General features: G+C 42.9%; 2 protein-coding genes across 3 annotated transcripts in view; one reads left to right on the top strand and one right to left on the bottom strand.

The window, feature by feature from the left end:
• LOC129834597 (cGMP-inhibited 3',5'-cyclic phosphodiesterase 3B-like) overlaps nucleotides 1-3,000 on the top strand; it is a 91,607-nt gene extending 88,607 nt beyond the window's left edge. For both annotated transcript variants that reach the window (XM_055899723.1, XM_055899724.1), the window contains exon 16: nucleotides 79-3,000. In XM_055899723.1, the coding sequence (XP_055755698.1) occupies nucleotides 79-287 (209 nt within the window). In that variant the 3' untranslated portion in view covers nucleotides 288-3,000. The remainder of the gene's footprint in view (nucleotides 1-78) is intronic.
• Nucleotides 3,001-4,138: 1,138 nt separating this feature from the next.
• On the bottom strand, nucleotides 4,139-24,542 carry LOC129834598 (vitamin D 25-hydroxylase-like). The gene is made up of 5 exons (XM_055899725.1): nucleotides 24,200-24,542; nucleotides 22,492-22,633; nucleotides 21,630-22,262; nucleotides 6,113-6,442; nucleotides 4,139-4,808 (listed from the first exon to the last, which is right to left on the bottom strand). Exons 1-5 carry the CDS (start codon nucleotides 24,437-24,439, stop codon nucleotides 4,627-4,629), a joined length of 1,527 nt encoding a protein of 508 aa, XP_055755700.1. The 5' UTR covers nucleotides 24,440-24,542; the 3' UTR covers nucleotides 4,139-4,626.
• Nucleotides 24,543-24,915: the final 373 nt, after the last annotated feature.

Here is a 24,915-nt window from a genome sequence, read left to right on the forward strand (position 1 = left end):
GATGTTTTTTGGATCATTGCTATTGCAACTAAAAAGCTATCGAATGTTAAATCCTTTTTTGTATGTTGTCCCATGCAGAAAGGAGAAACGGCCGGCGTCGGCTGTTCTGCAACATCATGCAGCACCTGACAGAGAACCACAAGGTGTGGAAGAAGACCATCGAGGAGGAGGAGAAGAGCAAGGAGAAGCAGCAGGCCGACAGCCTGCCTCCCAGCCTGTCCCCTTCGCCCTCCGACGACCAGATCCAGGTCATTCAGGAGGAGGAGGAAGGAGAGGAGCGCCAGTAGCAGGAGGAAGATGAAGAGGAGGGACAGAGCCAGGATGCTCGGGAAGGACGGAACAGTGAAGGAGAAAGTCCTTCAACTCCTCCCTCTTACATGCTCACACACACACACACACACACACACACACACACACACACACACACACACACACACACACACACACACACACACACACACACACACACACACACACACACACACACACACACACACACACAAACATTTACACACACACACAACACATACATACACACACATATTATAGACATATACACAAACACATACACACACAGGATGACCCTGCTGGATCTCCACACGTTGAAATTGTCACTGTGCCGACACGCTAATGCAGTCATGTTGTTTTGAAAAAAGGCCTTACTACTGTGAGGGGATTCTTGCTGCAATGGTGGCAACCCCACTCCTATGCACTTTCACCCCATGGAGAGTAGACCAAGAACAAACACCAGAGCTGAGGACACTGGTGTGGAGAGGGAGAGAGGAAAAGGGTCTGGATGTGCCCTCCATGGTGATCTGGCTGTAATGCTGCCTTGAACGCAGAGCACTTAACTCTCCCTTAGGTACTAAAACAAATCCTATGATTTAAAATAAAGGAAAAGAAAAAACACCTTGACGTGGTTGACATCCGTTACCAAAGCGAACAGTTCAAACATGGAAAGACAAGAGACTGAGACTGTTTCAGGCTCAATGTCAGGAATATTCTAGATCTATATATCAAATGTGCCTGTCTGAACCTTTACTGAGTCCCCTGGTCCAGACCCTAGGTTGGTCTGTGCAGTCCTCTCCCCTTGCTGGCGACACGAAACACTGTATCACTGACTCAGTCACAGAGACATTGTGGAAATGTTGACTGAAAATGAGCATTATACCTGCATCGTTTTTGATGCCTTTTATTCATGTGTACCACCTGCCTTTTATGTTTCCTTCTTTTTGTTGGTTTAATGAAGTTGGTGTGAGCGTGTGTGTGTGTGTTTTCTTCAGGAACGCTTGGTCGCCAGTCATTGAAATGTTATCGGAGATGAGATGTTCTCTGTTCCAATGGAGTGCTGTTCCAATGAAGGGATGTTTTTTTTCTTTTGATTATATCTATTTTTTCACGGTTACTCAGGATTCTCGTGAAGTTGAATAATTATTTTGCAAGAATTTAAGTAATTGACTTTAAAACAAAGATAATTAAATCTCGGTGATTGAAATAGTTTTTAAGCTTTGTAAGAACAACTTGAAAAACAAACACATTCAAGCAATTGAAGTGCTCCTCTGTGATAGAGCAAAGTATGTCCTGTGTTTCTGTCCAACTCCGCTGCCCCGCTGGCAGCGCCGTTGGCTTGATCTTCTAAAGACCTCACTGTAGACTTGGGATCCTTGATTGTCAGTTGACTGCAAAAGACCTGTTTGCAGCAAGGCAACATTTTGTACAGTGAAATCCCATGATTATTCATGTACCAGTATAGGTAAAGGTGTTTTTGAGTGCATTGCTGTTGGCATTGTTTTTACACATACTCTGTCTAGCTAACCTCTTCATTTCATTTGTCATTCTACAGACACTGATGTTTTGACAAAAACTATAGATCTTTGCCAAACCCACAACCAGGCCAGTGCGTAAAGGAGTTAAGTAATCCAGGGTTTCACCTTCACTTTGGTTTTGGTTTTATATTGTCTTATTCTCTCTACCATAAGACAGTGTAATACTAATAGTTCTATATTTCTGTCTGTAAAACTCTAGGCATTCCACTAGAAAAAGAGTTTAATGAAAGAGATGGCAGACCTGCAAGCCGAACTCACTTATCACCCTATCAAGTCATTTTCTCTGGAGAAGGAAGTTCTCAAGTAGGCAGTGTAATTCAAGCTAGTATATTTAAAGACAAAAAATATATATATAAATGTGCACATTTTACTACCAAACAAGTGTTTAGCCTCTGCACAAAAAAGAATATCTGCATATAAATATATGATATTTTTTAATGAATCAATAGAATGCATCTGTTTTCTACACACAGCTGACATATATTGTACAGTGAAACCCTGTAATTCTCATCCTGTTTCCAGAGTTTTTATCTGATACTACAGATGTGGGGTTTGGTGTTTTTCTTTTGGGTTCATCGTCTCCCTGCTCCTTATCACAACCACTTTCTCTCTCTTGGTAATCTCTATTAACTCTATGTTGTCTACTCAGTCCACCCATCCACCCAACCAGTGCCAAACTGTCCCTGCTCACTGCCCACTCCCCAGCCTCTGGGCCCTCATACACTGGGCTTGTTATGGTTGGCCCCAGAGGTCTCTCTGAGCTCCATGTCCCACAGCAGGCTCAAAGTGATGCCGGTGCAGCCCAGCCCAGGTGTTGTGGAGGAGAGCTCACGACTCCTAACCGTGGCCCTTCAGTCCGTTCGGGTTGAGAGACACTGCGTCTCTTACTAAGTTCTGATGGTGAATTAAGATGCATCTACAACCCCAAGCCACCTCCTCCCACATTGTATGGCTCATTATGTTGTAAAAGTTTGTTTGTTGGCTTGTCACTGTGCAGTCTCACGAACCACAGTGTCCTCTAATGTTCTTGTCATAAAAGCGTCTATGAATGGCTGTTACCCTTATGTAGCATTGAGATATGTACGTCTGTTGTAACTGTTCAACCATATCAAAATTGTGGGGGAAACTGATTTTTGTTATTTATAGCTGTCATAAAACACCATCCCTAAAATAACTGTTCTCTCAAATGATTTTATTGATACATACACACTCAATTGTAACTGGTTGTGTGTGCTGAGTGTGGCATAAAAATCCCCTTGAATGTAACTGTGTGTATGTGAGTGTGGCATAAAAATCCCCTTGAATGTAACTGTACTATAACTTTGCCCTTAGTGTTTAGATCCTCCTGCCGACAACCACAGTTGGAACACTGTTTGCTGAAATGACTGCAATGTCACAGTTTCAATATTTCCAATGCACACAGACAAGGCGCTCATCCAGGCGAATTGGCAGTCTGTCTACCTCAGCATAACTTTCTGAGAAGTGCAGTTACTAGTTAATAATAGAGGTATGCTGGGTGCCAAAAATAGCTTGAGGCATCAAATCAATATGAAATATTACCCAGTAAGTCTGATGTATGCACAGCACAGCATTGCATTGGAGTTTTTTTTCCAGCCCTTTGGTCTGTTGACTAAAGAGTAGAAGTGAGAGGTCACTTAAGTAAATGGGTGACGCCCCCCCCAGGCTCAGCTCCAACCACATGAAGATTATTTATAATGGCTGTGTCTGTATCCCTGGACGACCCAGTCTGGACACATTCTGCCGGGTCACTGCAAAAGTCCATGTCTGAGTAGCCCTGTACTGTAGTTTAGATGGGAAGATTTTTTGGAGAGAAAACATAGACCTATAACCTATTGAGAGAAATACTGTCAGCACGTTGAAGAAAAAGAACAAGCGGCATAAAACATATGTAACTTGAATTGCTCTTAGGAAAGGCACACTATAAACTTTGTAAAAAAGGTAACTAGAGCACCAAAATGGCATTGTTCTTATTACAAAGTATGACCATAATAGACAAAAGTAAAATTTACTTAAAGGACAGTATCACATAAAGACATTTTCAACGGATATTGCAGTAGCGTTCTGAGAGAAGGCTTTGCCATGGAAGAATCCCTAGAGATCAGGTTCATTGTTAGTTCAGACTGCTTGATATGGCGCTGATCCAGACTAAACTCCATGTCCAGAGCCTTCTAGGAAAGGCTGGCTGCTAGTCTACTTATTTTCACTGTGCTGTAGAAACAGCTGAAAATACCCACTGGGAACAGACATCAATTCAACGTGACATGGAAACAACAATGATTCAACCAGTGTGTGCCCAGTGGGTAATGTTCCCATTTCTCATTTGGGCAGGCTGAGAGAGAGAAGACAGGGCTGTGAACCATCATAGAGGTCCATCCTGTCAATCATTGATGTAATCCCGCAGGGAAGATGAGACGTGATTATAAGAACACAGATAAAAAGTAAATTCTAATTCAAGGTTAATTCATAGTATATGTCTGCATGTATTGTTTAAATATTCACACTTATCTTCTCGATTAAACTTACTGAGAAGTTCCACCTGATATTTCAGGATCTTGCCAGTAACATTTCTGGTGATCCTGTGACTTTGCAAATGGTGCTGTGCAAACATGCAATTGCTCAGAAACAACCATTGGTTGATGTTTAGAATTCTAGCAGTTCTGTGTAAAACACGAGTTCAGACCCTGGAGGTCAGGGTAGGAGTCCAAGCTCTAGAGCCCTGTTCTGTTCTGACTAAACCCTCAACCCCCCACCCCTTCGGGCTGTGGCTTCTGAGAATCTGTCACTGCTGCCTGCGGACGGCGCAGATGGAGTAAGGCAGCGGCTGCAGGGTCATGCCCAGTTTGGGGGTGAGGCTTGGCACTGTGCCGGGGGGGAACTGCAGGTGGAAGCGCTGCAGCATGGTGGTGAAGAACAGGAACATCTCCATCCTGGCCAGATGCTCGCCCAAACAGTGACGCTTCCCTGAGGACAAACCACACAACATGGATTGAGTTTTGTGAAGATCATGTCATACTTTGTATCATCTACTCTACTCAGAGGAGGCTGGTGAAGGAGGACTGCTCGTCGTAATGGCTGACATGAAATCAATGGAACAGTATCAAACCATTCCATTCCAGCCATTACAATGAGCCGTACGTTGCTTTAGTGACACCAGCTACTACTGACTACTGTTTTCCAGTGAACATTCAACCAATACAAAACATCTACTGTACTCAATGTATCTGTTAAGTGATAGTAAAGGTCCTTTATTATCACTGTTATCAGCTTTTTAGTCTTTACCTTATTAGGATATAGGTTAATCCAATGATATGATATGGATGGGAAAAGGTTTACATTTGCATACACAGCGCAACTTGAGCAATAGAGGGAACCACATGTATGGGTGGTATGACTGAGAATTTGTTTTGTTTGAACTGACATGGTGGTGTTTTTCTGTCTTAACAGTACTTTCCTTTATTAATGGCAGCATTGTAGTCTGCAATAGCCCCAGGGACTGGCTTGCTCACCAGTCTATTAATTAAGTGCTCAAATAGATTACTGGGCCTTCATACCCATAAGGTTGTTGTAATTCCGGAGAGGCTCTAGCTTTTATTACATTTGACTCATTGTAGGTAAAATGAAATGAGATCATAGCTGGGGTATACAGTTAAAGACATGCTCCGGTACTTTGGCGACTAAGAAAGTATTTTTCAATGTGTAGTTCATACATGCATAATCTATGAGCAGAATTACTGTCTAACCTCAATTAGACATGAAATCCCTAGTTTGAAAGCGACTGTTTTATTGAAGCTGTGCTGTGTTATTTTCCCTACATTTCCCTCCATGTGGGCCAGCACCCGAGCAATTTGAGTTATAGCCAATGAGCTTCAGCCTCTCACATTTGAGTGACAGGTAGCAAGAGGCCTGCCCAGCATTATCCAATGAGGTTGCAGGGCGGGCCCAGCTCAGTGGACACAGCACAGAGAGAGAGCAATGACGTGGTGCACATATCTGCACATATGTGACTTAGTATGCAATATTCGGCGACCACTTTTGGCTCATGAGTGCTACTTTCAGAACTACTGCCTAAAAAGCATACAAACATACAGAAGAATCTCTAATATATTGGAATTTCATGCCCATGATGACTATTAACCCTGTATTTAAGCATTACCATTTAGATTAGGCAAGATGAGAGGCATTCAAGTGAGAGGGTGTGTACAGTATGTGTGTGAGAGTCTGCTACTCTCTTTGGGGGCCTAAGAGTGGAAAGAAGCCAGACTCACCCAGAGAGAAGGGTAAGAATGCTTCCCGTCGGACAAAGTTTCCATTGCTGTCCAGGAAGCGATGTGGTGAGAAGGTTCCAGGGTCGCACCAGTACTTCTCATCAAAGTGCACAGAGTACAGGTTGGTGATGACCATGGTGCCTTTGGGGATGTTGTAGCCGCTCACCAGTGTGTCCTGAGTGGTGGCACGGAAGATGCCCAGGGGCACAATGTTACAGAAGCGCAGGACCTCATGTAGCACCGCTTCCACATAGGGCATCCTCTTTTTGTCTGCCATCGAGGGGGATTGCCCACTTCCCAGCACACTGTCCAGCTCCTTATGCACCTTCTCTACACAGAGGAAACACCAGCAGCAAACTGTCAATACCTTTTCACCACAATGTTCTATCTGCTTCCTCAATACTTGTCTAATATCTACAGACATACACTAAGTATACAAAACATTAAGGAGACCTTCCTAATATTGAGTTGCACCCCCTTTTGCCCTCAGAACAACCTCAGTTTGTTGGGGGCATGGACTCTACAAGGTGTTGAAAGTATTCCACAGGGATACTGGCCCATGTTGACTCCAATCCATAATAAAGCGCTGCTCTGCCTTCTTAACAACACTATCAACAAGGCAGATCCTACAGGCCCTAGTTTTGTCGCACCTAGACTACTGTTCAGTAGTGTGGTCAGCTGCCACAAAGAGGAACTTAGGAAAATATTAGTTGGCTCAGAACAGGGCAGCATGGGTGGCCCTTAAAAGTACACAGAGAGCTAACATTAATGACGTGCATGTCAATCTCTCCTGGCTCAAAGTGGAGGAGAGATTGACTTCTTGACTATTTGTTTTTGTAAGAGGTGTTAACAAGCTGACACCCATGCATACCCCACAAGACATGCCACCAGAGGTGGGGACTCTGAAGAGAGTCCCCAAGACCAGAACAGACTATGGGAGGCGCACCGTACTACATAGAGCCATGACTACATGGAACTCTATTCCACATAAGGTAACTGATGCAAGCAGTAGAATCAGATTTAAAAAACAGGACAAAATACACCTTATGGCACAACGGGGACCGTGAAGAGACACACACAGGTACAGACACATGCATATGAATACATTGTTATATTGTCGTATGGTGGTATTAAACATTTTGTATTGTAGATATGTATTGGTGTAATAATGTTATATGATGTACTGTTTTATATTTTATATGTAATGTAAGTGCTTGAATATGTTTGGACCCCAGGAAGAGAAGCTGCTGCCAAGGGGATCCCTAAAAAATACAAATACAAACCCTTCCCACAGTTGTGTCAAATTGGCTGGATGTCCTTTGGGTGGTGGACCATTCCTAAAATACACGGGAAACCTTTGAGTGTGAAAATCCCAGCAACGTTGCAGTTCTTGACACAAAACGGTGCGTCTGGCACCTACTACCATACCCCGTTCAAAGGCACTTAAATATTTTGTCTTGTCCATTCACTCTCTGAATGGCACACATATATACAGTGGCAAGAAAAAGTAAGTGAACCCTTTGGAATTACCTGGATTTCTGCATAAATTGGTCATTAAATTTGATCTGATCTTCATCTGAGTCACAACAATAGACAAACATAGTGTGCTTAAACTAATGACACAAATTATTGTATTTTTCTTGTCTTGTTTGGTTGGAAAAAGTATGTGAACCCCTAGGCTAATGACTTCTCCAAAAGCTAATTGGAGTCAGGAGTCAGCTAACCTGGAGTCCAATCAATGAGACGAGATTGGAGATGTTGGTTAGAGCTGCCTTGCCCTATAAAAAACACTCACAACATTTGAGTTTGCTTTTCACAAGAAGCATTGCCTGATGTGAACCATGCCTCAAACAAAAGAGATCTCAGAAGACCTAAGATTAAGAATTGTTGACTTGCATAAAGCTGGAAAGGGTTACAAAAGTATCTCTAAAAGCCTTGATGTTCATCAGTCCACGGTAAGACCAATTGTCTATAAATGGAGAAAGTTCAGCACAGTTGCTACTCTCCCTAGGAGTGGCCATCCTGCAAATATGACTGCAAGAGCAGAGCACAGAATGCTCAATGAGGTTAAGAATCCTAGAGTGTCAGCTAAAGACTTACAGAAATCTCTGGGACATGCTAACATCTCTGTTGTATCGTAAACTCATCGTAAAACACTAAACAAGAATGGTGTTCATGGGAGGACACCACGGAAGAAGCCACTGCTGTCCAAAAAAACCATTGCTGCAAGTCTGAAGTTTGCAAAAGTGCACCTGGATGTTCCATAGTGCTACTGGCAAAATATTCTGTGGACAGACGAAGCTACAGTTGAGTTGTTTGGAAGGAACACACATCACTATGTGTGGAGAAAAAAAGGCACAGCACACCAACATCAAAACCTCATATCTCAACTGTAAAGTATGGTGGAGGGAGTTTATCAAGACATTTAGCAGGAGAATGTAAGGCTATCTGTCCGCCAATTGAAGCTCAACAGAATTTGGGTGATGCAACAGGACAACGACCCAAAACACAGAAGTAAATCAACAACAGAATGGCATCAACAGAAGAAAATATGCCTTCTGAAGTGACCCAGTCAGAGTCCTGACCTCAACCCGAGATGCTGTGGCATGACCCCAAGAGAGCAGTTCACACCAGACATCCCAAGAATATTGCTGAACTGAAACAGTTTTGTAAAGAGGAATGATCCAAAATTCCTGCTGACCGTTGTGCAGGTCTGATCCGCAACTACAGAAAACGTTTGGTTGAGTTTATTGCTGCCAAAGGAGGGTCAACCAGTTATTAAATCCAAGGGTTCACATACTTTTTCCACCCTGCACTGTGAATGTTTACACGGTGTGTTCAATAAATAAATGAACACGTATAATTGTTTGTATTTTATTAGTTTAAGCAGACTGTGTTTGTCTACTGTTGTGAATTAGATGAAGATCAGATCAAATTTTATGACCAATTTATGCAGAAATCCAGGTATTTCCAAAGGGTTCACCTACTATTTCTTGCCACTGTAATCCATGTCTCAGTGCTTAAAAATCTTTCTTTTAACCTGTCCCCTACCCTTGTTTAGTTTAATTCTACCATTATTTAAAAACAAGCCCACACAACTTGAAAAAGCCATACATGCACATGAGTAAAATCATGGAGGATAACACACAGAGTTATTTCCATTGTGGTCCTCTTGAGACAAGATGGCTAGGCAAGTTGGACACAGTATGGCATTGTGATAATAAAACATAAAGAACATCTATCTCATTGCAATTACATCGTCATATGGGCACAGAAGACATCAAACTTATTTTTAAAGCTTCCCAGAGAGGACGTCGTTTTTATGGGCAGATGCAACTCATTCCATTCTGAGGCTCCAGTATACAAGAAAGTTCTACGCTGAATAGGTGCCTAATGGACGCTATTCCGACTACACTGCTGAAAGAGCTACTTCCTGTGCTTGGCCCTGCTATGTTGATCACAATTAACAGCTCCCTATCCTCCGGATGTGTACCAAACTAGCTAAAAAAGCCTTTCCTGAAAAAGCTTAACCTTGACCTGGAAAATTTAAAAAACTATCGACCTATATCGAATCTCCCATTCCTCTCGAAATTTTTACAAAAAGCTGTTGTGCAGCAACTCACCTCCTTCCTGAAGACAAATACTGTATAGTCGTGGCCAAAAGTTTTGAGGATGACACAAATATACATTTTCTCAAAGTTTGCTGCTTCAGTGTCTTTAGATATTTTTGTCAGATGTTACAATAGAATACTGAAGTATAATTACAAGCATTTCATAAGTGTCAAAGGCTTTTATTGACAATTACATGAAGTTGATGCAAAGAGTCAATATTTGCAGTGTTGACCCTTCTTTTTCAAAACCTCTGCAATCCGCCCTGGCATGCTGTCAATTAACTTCTGGGCCACATCCTGACTGATGGCAGCCCATTCTTGCATAATCAATGCTTGGAGTTTGTCAGAATTTGTGGGTATTTGTTTGTCCACCCGCCTCTTGAGGATTGACCACAAGTCAATTAAAGGTCTGGGGAGTTTCCTGGCCATGGACCCAAAACATCGATGTTTTGTTCCCCGAGCCACATAGTTATCACTTTTGCCTTATGGCAAGGTGCTCCATCATGCTGGAAAAGGCCTTGTTCGTCACCAAACTGTTCCTTGATGGTTGGGAGAAGTTGCTCTCGGAGGATGTGTTGGTACCATTCTTTATTCATGGCTGTGTTCTTAGGCAAAATTGTGAGTGAGCTCAATCCTTTGGCTGAGAAGCAACCCCACACATGAATGGTCTCAGGATGCTTTACTGTTGGCATGACACAGGACTGATGGTAGCGCTCACCTTGTCTTCTCCGGGCAAGCTTTTTTCCGGATGCCCCAAACAATCGGAAAGGGGATTCATCAGAGAAAATGACTTTACCCCAGTCCTCAGCAGTCCAATCCCTGTACCTTTTGCAGAATATCAGTCTGTCCCTGATGTTTTTCCTGGAGAGAAGTGGCTTCTTTGCTGCCCTTCTTGACACCAGGCCATCCTCCAAAAGTCTTCGCCTCCCTGTGCGTGCAGATGCACTCACACCTGCCTGCTGCCATTCCTGAGCAAAATCTGTACTGGTGGTGCCCCGATCCCGCAGCTGAATCAACTTTAGGAGACGGTCCTGACGCTTGCTGGACTTTCTTGGGTGCCCTGAAGCCTTCTTCACAACAATTGAACCGCTCTCCTTGAAGTTCTTGATGATCCGATAAATGGTTGCTTTAGTTGTATTCTTACTGGCAGCAATATCCTTGCCTGTGAAGTCCTTTTTGTGCAAAACAATGATGACGGCACGTGTTTCCTTGCAGGTAACCATGGTTGACTGAGGTAGAACAATGATTCCAAGCACCACCCTCCTTTTGAAGCTTCCAGTCTGTTATTTGAACTCAATGTGTCCTCGTCAACACTCACACCTGTGTTAACGAGAGAATCACTGACATGATGTCAGCTGGTCCTTTTGTGGCAGGGCTGAAATGCAGTGGAAATGTTTTTTGGGGGATTCAGTTGATTTGCATGGTAAAGAGGGACTTTGCAATTAATTGCAATTCATCTGATCACTCTTCATAACATTCTGGAGTATATGCAAATTGCCATCATACAAACTGAGGCAGCAGACTTTGTGAAAATTAATATTTGTGTCATTCTCAAAACTTTTGGCCACGACTATAAAGGAAACGCTCAAGTCTGGTTTTAGACCCCATCATAGTACTGAGACGGCACTCTTGAAGGTGGTAAATGACCTTTTAATGGCATCAGACCAAGGCTCTGCATCTGTCATTGTGCTCCTAGACCTTAGTGCCGCTTTTGACACCATTGATCACCACATTCTTTTTAAGAGATTGGAAACCCTCTTTGGTCTACACGGACACGTTCTTGCCTGGATTAGATCTTATCTGTCGGAAAATATATAATTTACTCTCTTTGGATGATTTGTCCTCTCACAAATCAATTGTAAGTTTCGGTGTTCCTCAAGATTCCATTTTAGGACCACTATTATTTTCACTATACATTCTACCTCTTGGTGATGTCATTCGGAAACACAATGTCAACTTCCACTGCTATGCGGATGACCCACAGCTGAACATTTCGATTAAACATGGTGAAGCCCCAAAATTGCCTACCCTGGAAGCTTGTGTTTCAGACACAAGGAAGTGGATGGCGGCAAATGTTTTACTTTTAAACTCGGACAAAACAGAGATGCAAGTTCTAGGTCCCAAGAAACAAAGAGATCTGCTGTTTGATCTAAAAATGAATGTTGATGGTTGTATAGTTGTCTCAGTTGGACCTCTGCATTGCTCTGGACTCTCTTTTGACAAACATATTAAGAATAATTCAAGGGTAGCTTTTTTCCATTTTCGTAACATTGCAAAAATCTGTAACTTTGTACAAAAATGATGCAGTAAACTAATCCATGCTTTTGTAACTTTCGATTAGACTACTGCAATGCTCCACTCTCTGGTTATCTGGATAAAGCACTAAATAAACTTCAGTTAATGCAAAATACAGACCACCATAGTGCCTGTACCCAACAACACTAAGGTAACCTGCCTAAATGACTACCGACCCGTAGCACTCACGTCTGTAGCCATGAAGTGCTTTGAAAGGCTGGTCATGGCTCACATCAACACCATTGTCCCAGAAACGCTAGACCCACTCCAATTTGCATACCGCCCCAACAGATCCACAGATGATGCAATCTCAATTGCACTCCACACTGCCCTTTCCCACCTGGAGAAAAGGAACACCTACATGAGAATGATATTCATTGACTACAGCTCAGCATTCAACACCATAGTGCCCTCAAAGCTCATCAATAAGCTGGATTTCCTGACGGGCCAGCCCCAGGTGGTAAGGGTAGGTAACAACACATCTGCCACGCTGATCCTCAACACAGGGGCCCCTCAAGGGTGCGTGATCAGACCCTTCCTGTACACCCTGTTCACTCATGACTGGAACTCCAACACCCTCATTAAGTTTGCCAATGACACAACGTGATCAAGACAAAGGAGATGATTGTGGACTACAGGAAAAAGGAATTCTCATCGACGGGGCTGCAATGGAGCAGGTTGAGAGCTTCAAGTTCCTTGGTATCCACATCTCCAACAAACTAACATGGTCCAAGCACCCCAAGACAGGACAGTCATGAAGAGGGCACGACAAAATCTATTCCCCCCCCAGGAGACTGAAAAGATGTGGCATGGGTCCTCAGATCCTCAAAAGGCTCTACAGCTGCACCATCAAGAGCATCCTGACTGGTTGCATCACTGCCTGGTATGGCAACTGCTCGGACTCCAAACGCAAGGCACTACAGAGGGTAGTGCGAATAGCCCAGTACATCACTGGGGCCAAGCTTCCTGCCACCCAGGACCTCTTTATCAGGCTTTAGTACATCCTTTAGTACAGCCTTTAGTACATCCGGCGCCGACAGAGATGGCCGCCTCGCTTCACGTTTAGTACATCCGGCGCCGACAGAGATGGCCGCCTCGCTTCGCATTCCTAGGAAACTATGCAGTATTTAGTTTTTTTACGTGTTATTTGTTACATTGGTACCCCAGGTAATCTTAGGTTTCATTACATACAGTCGGGAGGAACTACTGAATATAAGAGCAATGTCAACTCACCATCATTACGACCAGGAATATGACTCTCCCGAAGCGGATACTGTGTTTTGCCTTCCACCCTGGACAATGGATCGGATCCCAGCCGGCGACCCTAAACAACGACGCCGTAAAAGGGGAAAACGAAGCGGTCTTCTGGTCAGGCTCCGGAGACGGGCACATCGCGCACCACTCCCTAGCATATTACTCGCCAATGTCCAGTCTCTTGACAACAAGGTTGATGAAATCCGAGCAAGGGTAGCATTTTAGAGAGACATCAGAGACTGTAACGTTCTTTGCTTCACGGAAGCATGGCTCACTCGAAAGACGCTAACGGAGTCGGTGCAGCCAGCTGGTTTCTTCACGCATCGCGCCGACAGAAACAAGCATCTTTCTGGTAAGAAGAGGGGCGGGGGGGTATGCCTTATGATTAACGAGACGTGGTGTGATCATAACAACATACAGGAACTCAAGTCCTTCCGTTATAGCCCTTAGATATATCCGGCTCTGTTTTTATTCGATATAGGTGTTAAAGACATCATAATGTTGTTATATTAAACCGAGTTATATCAGTTTATATCAGTATATTGCGATTTTCTGATATTTATTTGTGCTTCCTTCTAGGGACTTGGGCACGTCTCGCCCACATGGCTAATGTTTACTGCTAATTCGAACGTTGAAGAGGACAATCTACAACCGAGCAACGATTCTTTTGGACAAAGGACACCTTGCCCAAGATTCTGATGGGAGTTCATCAAAAAGTAAGAACTATATATGATGTTAATTCGTTGTTCTGTTGAAAAATGTAAAACACATATTCCGCCATTAATCTCGGTGCGGTCTCGCTTTAACGCACGCTGTATGTTGTAGTAACGTTAATTTTAAAAATCTAACACAGCGATTGCATTAAGAACTAATGTATCTTTCATTTGCTGTCCAACCTGTATTTTTTAGTCAAGTTTAGGATTAGTTACTGATTAGACTAGGTACCTCTCCCAAGATTTCTCCCGACATATTGTTGGCAGCTTGGCTACTTTTGTCATTGTATAACCACGATTTGTGCCGCTAAATATGCACATTTTCGAACAAACTCTATATGTATTGTGTAATATGATGTTATAGGACTGTCATCTGATGAAGTTTTGAGAAGGTTAGTCAAAAATGTAATATCTTTTGCTGGTTTATTCGCTATCGCTAACGTGCATGAATCAATGCTGCTGTGTGGTTGGCTATTGCAGTAAGCTGATATAATGCTATATTGTGTTTTCGCTGTAAAACACTTAAAAAATCTGAAATATTGGCTGGATTCACAAGATCTTTGTCTTTCATTTGCTGTATGCTGTGTATTTTTCAGAAATGTTTTATGATGAGTATTTAGGTAATACACGATGGTCTCTGTAGTTATTCTAGTTGCTTTGGTGAGAGTTGTGATGGTGGCTGCAATGGTAAACTATGATTTATACCCCAAATATGCACATTTTTCTAACAAAACATATGCTATACAATAAATATGTTATCAGACTGTCATCTGATTAAGTTGTTTCTTGGTTAGTGGCTATTTATATCTTTATTTGGTCGAAATTGTGATAGCTATCTATGCAGTAAAAAAAATGGTGGGGAAAAAAAGTTGTGTCTTTTGCTATCGTGGTTAGCTAATAGATTTACATATTGTGTCTTCCCTGTAAAACATTTTTTAAATATCAGAAATTATGGCTGGATTCACAAGATGTGTATCTTTCATCTGGTGTCTTGGACTTGTGATTTAATGATATTTAGATGCTAGTATTCACTTGTGACGCTATGCTAGGCTATGCTAGTCAGCTTTTTTACTGATGGGGGTGCTCCCGGATCCGGGATTGTGATGAAGTAGAAGTTAATATAATGTTTACATACCCTACATTACTCATCTCATATGTATATGGTCCAAGAGGTTTCTAAACAGCTTCTACCCCCAAGCCACAAGACTCCTGAACACCTAATCAAATGGCTACCCAGACTATTGTCATTGCCCCTCCCACCCCTTTTACACCGCTGCTACTCTCTGTTGTTATCATCTATGCATAGTCACTTTAATAACTCTACCTACTGTACATGTACATATTCCCTCAACTAACCAGTGCCCCAACACATTGACTGTACAGGTACTCCCCTGTACATAGTCTCGCTATTGTTATTTTACTGCTGCTCTTTAATTACTTGTTACTTTTATTTCTTATTCTTATCCGTATTTTTTTGATCTGCATTGCTGGTTAGGGGCTCGTAAGTAAGCATTTCACTGTAAGGTCTACACCTGTTGTATTCGGCGCATGTGACTAATACAATTTGATTTGATTTGAAATACGGCTGCTAGTACCTTGATTAGAACCACAAAATTTGATCATATTACTCCAGTGCTAGCCTCTCTACTTTTTGACTCCCTGTTAAGACTAATTTCAAGGTTTTACTGCTAACCTACAAAGCATTACTGTAACGATGACACTGTAAGTCGCGAAGCAGGTGCAGGAGAAACGTTTAATTAAACAACAAACATGAAACGAGACAACATAAGAGTGGTGTTTACTCGTAAACACAGGAACAATACTAACTGAGGAAGGAACCCAAGGGAGTGACAGATATAGGGGAGGTAATCAGGAAGGTAAGTATCATGATGATCTGCAGGTGCGTGTAATGATGGATGCCAGGTGTGCGTAATGATGGATCCCAGGACCGGTGGTTAGTAGACTGGCAACATCGAACGCCGGATGGGAGGAGCGGGAATAGACGTGTCAATTACATGGACTTGCTCATACCTATCTCTCCGATTTGGTCATGCCATACATACTTACACGTACTCTACGGTCACAAAACACACGTCTCCTTATTGTCCCTAGAATTTCAAAGCAAACAGCTAAAGGCAGGGCTTTCTCCTTTGAGCTCAATTTTTATGGAATGGTCTGCCTATCCATGTGAGAAATGCAGACTCGGTATCGACCTTTTAGTCTTTACTGAAGATTCATCTCTTTAGTAGGCCCTATGATTGAGTGTAGTCTGGCCTAGGAGTGTGAAGGTGAACTGCAAGGCACTGGAGTGACGAATCGCCCTTGCGCTCTCTGTCTGGCCGGCTCTTGTCTCTCCACTGGAGTTCTCTGCCTCTGACCTTATTATGGCGGCTTACTAGTGGGGGCTTACTCATCGGCTTACTAGTGCTCTTCCATGCCGTCCCTAGAAAGGCTGTGACACGTCATGCCTTTTTTCACTATACTCGACTTGAGTGGGTTGAGTCACTGACGTGATCTTCCTATCCGGTGTAGCGCCCCCTCGAGCTCGTGCGGTGGAGGATATCTTTGTGAGCTATAGTCAGCCTTGTCTCAGTGTAGTAAATTGGTGGTCTGTTGATATCCCTCTAGTGGTGTGGGGGCTGTGCTTTGGCAAAGTGGCTGGTGTGATATCCTGCCTGTCCGGGGGTATCGTCAGACAGGGCAACAGTGTCCCCTGACTCCCCTGTCTCAGCCTCCAGTATTTATGCTGCAATAGTCTATGTGCCTGGGGTGGCTAGGGTCAGTCTGTCCTATCTGGTGAAATTCTCCTGTCTTATCTGGGGTCCTGTGTGAACTTAAGTATGCTCCCTCTAATTCTCCCATCATTCTCTCTTAGAGGACTTGAGCCCTAGGACCATACCTCAGGACTACCTGGCCCGATGACTCCTGGCTGTCCCCAGTCCACCTGGTAGTACTGCTGATCCAGTTTCTGCTGTTTTGCCTGTGGCTATGGCACTCTGACCTGTTCACCAGATGCTGTTTTGAACCCTCTCCCTCCCTGCATCTCTCTCTCTACCTCACCTGCTGTCTTGACCTCGGAAAGCTCGACTATGAAAAGCCAACAGACATTTACTCCTGGGGTGCTGACCTGTTGAACCCTCTATAACAGGCCTGGGCAAAGGCCGGCCCGGGGGCCGTATGCAGCCCGCAACCTGATTCAACTGGAATCCCCTGGAATCATGCTCAGATCACATAAAGGATTTGTGATAGTAAAGTTTTGAAAAACGTATTTGTTATTCAAATGTAAAGCCAAATGAATACTCGCCTTTGTGTAACGATTTCACTCCCACCGCTTGTGGTACATTTATTTTGAAGGCACGTATAAATAACAACTGCGCGACGACCGGGCAGTGACTGAAAGGCTGACACACACGTCACAGTTACAAATAGTAGCTAGCTAGAAATTGCACAAAAATGAGATTTTCATAGAAAAGGAAAGTAGATAATGAATGTAGGGTGTTCCAGCAAGAGTGGACAACGAAATATTTATTTATTGAGGTATCAGGAAAAGCTGTGTGCTTAGTGTGCAAAGAGAGCATCTCTGTCTTGAAAAACTACAACTTGTCCCGACACTTCCAAATCAAATCAAATCAAATGTATTTATATAGCCCTTCTTACATCAGCTGATATCTCAAAGTGCTGTACAGAAACCCAGCCTAAAACCCCAAACAGCAAACTTCCAGAGTCTTTGGAAAGTTTTGTTCATCGAGAGATGCATAGAACCTCATCAGTGACATTGTTTTGAATAGTTCTCCAATCACTGCATCAGACTGAAGATCAATGAGCTCAAGATGCAGGTCAGTGGGAGCGTTATCCACATTGAAGTTGAAAGGAGAGGAAACCAACAGCATGTCATTTTCCAGCACTTTGAAATCCTCAAAACGACAAGAAAACTCACTGTTCAAAGCACGCAGCAGCGATGTATACTTCTCCCGCTGGTCATCTGATAGGGAACAGACTTGTAGTGTCAGAAGGTGGGTGAGATTGTTGGCTTCTACTTGGCAGGTCAGGAGGAGTAATTCTCCCTTGAAGGCTTTGACAAGGCTGTGCATCTGATGTGCAAAAAGGCCCTTCCCTTGTAGTTTGGAATTCAGTTAATTCATGAGAGCCATGATGTCCACTGTGAAGGCAAAATCAGCCAACCATTCTTTATCTTGCAGTTGAGGGAAATCCACATATTTTCCTTTCCTTTGCAAAAACTCAGGAATCTCAGACTTCAGGTCCCACACCCTTTTATGCACCTTCCCCAAACTCAGCCATCTCATATTTGTGTGGTAGGGAGATCTGCATGACCTGACTCTGTCTCTTCCAACAGTGAGACAAACTGCCTGTGGTTTAAAGATTTTACTCTTATGAAGTTTACCACTTTAGTGACTGTATCCACAACATGTCTCATTTTCAGAACACATTTACAGAGCACCTCCTGATGAATAATGCAATGCAAGAAAAATGTATTCTGATCTGGGTTCAGGTCAGCTACTTGATCTTGTATCCTTTTCAAAAGGCCAATGTTTTTTCCTGTCAAGTTTGGGCACCCACTCAGTCCCAGCTTTGCCACACACTTATTAACCTCCTCCAATAAATATTTCCCTGTGGTTGTGCTCTTCATTGACTGCACTGAAGTAAGCTCCTCTTTAATATCAAAGTCTGAGGTTATGCCTCGTAAGAATATCAACAACTGCGCCATGTCACATGCATCACTGCTCTCATCCAGGGCCAAGGAGAAATAGGTGAAATCCTTTACCTTGTCTTTCAACTGTTGTTCCATATTCTCTGCGATGTCCTCAACACGCCGTGTCACTGTTTATCTTGACAGGGAAACATTTTCAAACAGCTCTTTCTTGTCGGGGCAAATTATTGTTGCAGAGTCAATAAAACATTCTTTAATGAATTCACCCTCAGCGAATGGCTTGCTATGTTTAGCAATTTTGTGGGACAGTACATACAGTTGAAGTCGAAGGTTTACATATACTTAGGTTGGAGCATTTTTCAACCTCTCCACAAATTTCTTGTTAACAAACTATAGTTTTGGCAAGTCGGTTAGGACATCTACTGTGCATGACACATCATACCGCTCAAGAAGGAGACTCGTTCTGTCTCCTAGAGATGACGGTACTTTGGTGCGAAAAGTGCAAATCAATGCCAGAACAACAGCAAAGGACCTTGTGAAGATGCTGGAGGAAACAGGCACAAAAGTATATATATTCACAGTAAAACGAGTCCTATATTGACATAACCTGAAAGGCCGCTCAGCAAGGAAGAAGCCACTGCGCCAAAACCGCCATAAAAAAGCCAGACTACGGTTTGCAACTGCACATGGGGACAAAGATCGCACTTTTTGGAGAAATGTCATCTGGTCTGATGAAACAAAAATAGAACTGTTTGGCCATAATGACCATCGTTATGTTTGGAGGAAAAATGGGGGATGCTTGCAAGCCGAAGAACACCAAGAACACCGTGAAGCACAGGGGTGGCAGCATCATGTTGTGGGGGTGCTTTGCTGCAGGAGGGACTGGTGCACTTCACAAAATAGATGGCATCATGAGAAAGGAAAATTATGAGGATATATTGAAGCAACATCTCAAGACATCAGTCAGGAAGTTAAAGCTTGGTCGCAAATGGGTCTTCCAAATGGACAATGACCCCAAGCATACTTCCAAAGTTGTGGCAAAATGACTTGAGGACAACAAAGTCAAGGTATTGGAGTGGCCATCATAAAGCCCTGACCTCAATCCTATAGAAAATATGTGGGCAGAACTGAGCAAGTGTGTGCGAGCAAGGAGGCCTACAAACCTGACTCAGTCACATCAGCTCTGTCAGGAGGAATGGGCCAAAATTCACCCAACTTATTGTGGGAAGCTTGTGGAAGGCTACCCGAAACGTTTGACCTAAGTTAAACAATTTAAAGGCAACGCTACCAAATACTAATTGAGTGTATGTAAACTTCTGACCCACTGGGAATGTGATGAAAGAAATAAAAGCTGAAATAAATCGTTCTCTTTACTATTATACTGACATTTCACATTCTTAAAATAAAGTGGTGATCCTAACTGACCTAAAACAGGGAATTCTTACTAGGATTAAATGTCAGGAATTGTGAAAAACTGAGTTTAAATGTATTTGGCTAAGGTGTATGTAAACTTCCGACTTCAACTGTACAAACATACACTCCCCTCCATATGTATTTGGACAGTGAAGCTAAAATTGTAACTTTGGCTCTATTCTCCACCATTTTGGATTTGTTATCAAATGATTCATATAAGGCGACGGTACAGAATGTCACCTTTCATTTGAGGGTATTTTCATATCTGTTTTAACGTTTAGAAATGAAAGCACTTTACATATCTAGTCCTCCCATTTGAAGATGTCATATGTATTTGGGCACATTAACTTATAGTGTATTAAAGTGGTCTAATGTTTAGTATTTGGTCCCATATTTCTAGTATGCAATGACTACATCAAGCTTGTGACTACACACTCGTTGGATACATTTGGAGTTTGGTTTGGTTGATTTGGGGTTATGAATGATGGATGACTGGAGTCATTTTATTTCTAATTCATGATATCCCTAATCGTGGTAGCATCCACATTAATGTAGCTGTGTTAAAAAACACATTTTATTCTTGATTACAATAACAGTGTCTACAAAATTACACAATACGTTATCCACCATTCACTTCCTATTTGGCCAAGCATAATCCGAAACACAACCAAAACAAGCTGTAAATGCATCCAATAAGTTTTTAAAGTCACAGCTTGATGTTGTCATTGTGTGCAAGGAATATGGGACCAAATACTACATTTTTTACTACGTTAAAACACTAAGTGAACTTGTCCAAATACTTATGACGTCTTCAATGGGGGGATTAGATACATTAGCTACATGCTTTCATTTCTAAACGGTAAAACAGATAGATACATATATATAAATAAAAATACCCTCAAATAAAAGGTGACATTCTGTTCTGTCACCTAATATTAAATATTTGATCTCAAATCTAAAATGGTGAAGTATAGAGACACATTTACAATTGTAGCTTCACTGTCCGAGGGGAGAGAGTGTATACCTTTGTACAGTTGAAAGAAAACAATCTATACCTTAGTTATCTAACTTTTGCAAATAAAAGTTGCTGTATATGTATATGGCTTGGAGAAAGGTTAAATAAAGACGAGGCAAGTCCCTTTACTGGACACCAGAGGAGAAGTTGAGAAAGAAAGACCAAGGATGACCTGTTAGCGAACCGTTAAAACTGAGCTTAATACCGGAATAGGCCTCATCTGAAAATAGATTAATAGAACAGGACAGGAAGAGATGGAGGGATGTTGTGGAGGTCTTATGCACCACTTGACATGATGAGACCTGAGTAAGGACAAGGCAGGGTGCTATGAGGACTGAGTAAGGACAAGGCAGGGTACTATGAGGCCTGAATGAGGACAGAGCAGGGTGCTATGAGGCCTGAGTAAGTACAAGGCAGGGTGCTATGAGGCCTGAGTAAGGACAGAGCAGGGTGCTATGAGGCCTGAGTAAGTACAAGGCAGGGTGCTATGAGGCCTGAGTGAGGACAAGGCAAGGGGACTTGATGCTGAGGCCTACTGTGCACTGACCTTGAATGTTGGGGTAGAGGGCCATGTAGAGCATAGCCCAGCGTAGGGTGTTGGTGGTGGTCTCCGTGCCTGCGATGATGAGCTCGCCCACAGAGTAGATTAGGTTCTCCCTGGAATACGGGGTGCCCAAGTCGCCAGCACTCTTGTCCAACTTGTTCAGGTAGTCATCGATGTAGTGGCGCGGGAAGTTGCACACTCTGCCCTCCGAGAAGCGCCTGATGATCTGCTCCAGGAAGTTATAGACCTTGGCTGCGTTGCGGAACAGCTTCTGGTGCTTCCCGAAGGGGAGGTACTCGATCCATGGGAAGGCATTGTAAAGGAAGGCCCAGCCACTGACGGCCAGCTCCACATTCTCACTGAAGATCTCGATCATGTGCTGGAAGTCACAGTTGTCGTACGTGAAACGCTCGCCGAAGATGATGAGGTTGGTGATGTTGGACACAGCATTGGTCACCAGGTGCTTTGGGTTAAAGGGTTTCCCTTTGTGTTCGTCAATGGCATCCACGAAAAACATGCACTCTTCCAAGATCTTCTTGTCGAGGGGCTTTTGAAAACTGCCAAAGTAACGAAAGGAGTTGCTGGCCAGTTGACGATGTTCAATCCATCCGTTGCCAAATTTAGCATTCAGAAGTCCTGAGAAAGAAGATATTGAGATTAGAGCTGACATAATGAGACCTTACTGAGCATGTGTGTAGATACTAAATATTATTCTCAGGATAGGTGGACCTATTTTCATCTCAATACCATCAAATAGCCTAGAGAGTTCGATAACACCAAGCTTGTATTTGCATATAATAACGAATAACAATATAACAATGTCATAATGTCCATATTCAGAATACATTATAACTGACTTTCTTACCTCCCATTTTGGTCATTTTCATAAATAAAGGCAGCGATGGCCGGTCAGAAAAGACATCACCCTGGTGGTACAGGCATTCTCTGATGGCATCATATCCATTCAGAACCACTGCTGAGTAGCCTCCCAAATCAAGACTGAAAATCTGAGATAAAAGCCTTGAGTAAATAGACATCCAAAATAATATGCCATATATTTCCCTAAATTTGTTTAATTTTGGATTTAAAGAAGTAGACTATAGTCCAGTATGACATAACATCTAAACTGCAAATTATCTAAACTCAGCAAAAAAAGAAACATCCCTTTTCAGGACCCTGTCTTTCAAAGATAATTCGTAAAAATCCAAATAACTTCACAGATCTTCTTTGTAAAGGGTTTAAACACTGTTTCCCATGCTTGTTCAATGAACCATAAACAATTCATGAACATGCACCTGTGGAACAGTCGTTAAGACACTAGCAGCTTAGATGGTAGGCAATTAAAGTCAGTTATGAAAACGTAGGACACTAAAGAGGCCTTTCTACCAAAAGAAAGATGCCCAGGGTCCCTTCACATCTGCGTGAACGTGCCTTAGGCATGCTGCAAGGAGGCATGAGGACTGCAGATGTGGCCAGGGCAATAAATTGCATTGCTGTACTGTGAGAGCCTAAGACAGCGCTACAGGGAGACAGGAAGGACAGCTGGTCGTCCTCGCAGTGGTAGACCACGTGTAACAACACCTGCACAGGATCGGTACATCCGAACATCACACCTGCAGGACAGGTACAGAATGGCAACAACAACTGCCCGAGTTACACCAGGAACGCACAATCCCTCCATTAGTGCTCAGACTGTCCACAATAGGCTGAGAGAGGCTGGACCGAGGGTTTGTAGGCCTGCTGTAAGGCAGGTCCTCACCAGACATTACCGGCAACAACGTCGCCTATGGGCACAAACCCACTGTCACTGGACCAGACAGGACTGGCAAAAAGTGCTCTTCACTGAGGACGTTTCTTTTTTTGCTGGGTTTATTAGGCTAGTCTAGAGATAGGAAAGTAGCCCTCACTCTATTTGCCGAGGCATGCTGACTAAGCGGACCTTCGCCATTTCTTAGAAACCCTGCAAGCGCAGCTGGAGCCTGCCATAATTTTGCGAATAGCGAGCCTCTTTGTCCAGTTTTCAGTTTTTTTTATAGGCTGACGCAAGACATAGGGACAAGAATGGAGCGTCCACCCTAACTAACCTTTGACACACTTAGGAATTATGGTATGTGTCTGCCGGATGATTTAAAAAACCAAAACTTTATTTAACAAATTCTTATTTACTATGACGGTCTACCGGGGGACAGTGGGTTAACTGCCTTGTTCAGGGGCAGAACGACAGATTTTTACCTTGTCAACTCGGGGATTCGATCCAGCAACCTTTCGGTTAGTAGCCCAATGCTCTTGCCACTAGGCTACACCGCCGCACCATTACACATTTTATTTCGCAGTTTTTACACCAGGGAAATTGAAGCGACTTTGAGATTCTGTTTTGGAATGAAAAGCGCTATATAAAATATATCTATTGTAATGCAAAATTCACAAATGAACACTCAATAGGCTAAACCGCAAGAGTTAAACCGGTTTGAGAACAAACAGACTAGCCTACATGGGGTGCACACAAGTAGCCAACACCAAAAAATGCCTAGGTTTAGTCAAGCCACTTTGACACAATAATTTAAGTACCGTACCTGCCCATGGATTTCACTCTGTTTCTTCATAAAGACGTGCGGTTCTGTTGCTAGAGACATAATGTTCCCTATGACAGGTATAGGTGACGGTCCAGGAGGGAATCCTCGGGGTCTCCTCTGCTTCACAAGCTGTCGGATCAGCAAAAGAACAATCAGGGAAATAAGTAAACTACACAGACCTAAGAAAGCCTGTCCATGCGACACTTCTGAGACTAGAGATGATAACTGAATTAATACCATTTTTCTATCTCTAACTTTGCTGTCTGGACTAAGCTCTCCTCTGTGAAAGAGTTATGTGGGCTATATCATCTTGCACATGTTTCTATCCCCTGCCTCTACCCAATAGGATGCTTCTCCCTCTACAAGGCTAAGATTGGCTGGAAGTTTAGCTGTGACTATCGATGAACTTTGATCAGCCTTCAATCAATTCTAGCAATCAACAAATCGTGATTCTGCTATTTCTGAGGATTTGATTTCCCAATGATGATGTCTGGTCATTTGTTGACATGCAGCATAACTTGCCAGCCAGCTGGCACCACACAGATCAAGTTGGTAACTTTAAAGCTTTATTTTGTCACCGCGGATCCAGCTTGGTCTCATAGACTAGACATTTAATAGTAAACGAAACACCCAGACACTCAAAATAGCATGATATATTACATTTGTTATGGTTACATAAGACAGACTGTTACTTAAGGCAAAAACAAAAGTCAGGG

This window comes from Salvelinus fontinalis, chromosome 35, assembly GCF_029448725.1.
Source record: "Salvelinus fontinalis isolate EN_2023a chromosome 35, ASM2944872v1, whole genome shotgun sequence".
NCBI lineage: Eukaryota > Metazoa > Chordata > Actinopteri > Salmoniformes > Salmonidae > Salvelinus > Salvelinus fontinalis.

Coding starts and splice junctions, on each gene's coding strand:
- LOC129834598 (XM_055899725.1), bottom strand. CDS start 24,439: ATGGTATTAATTCAGTTATCATCTCTAGTCTCAGAAGTGTCGCATGGA. Junction 22,634..24,199: donor AGAGTGAAATCCATGGGCAG/GTACGGTACTTA, acceptor CTTTTATCTCAG/ATTTTCAGTCTTGATTTGGG. Junction 4,809..6,112: donor ATTCTTACCCTTCTCTCTGG/GTGAGTCTGGCT, acceptor GTTTGTCCTCAG/GGAAGCGTCACTGTTTGGGC.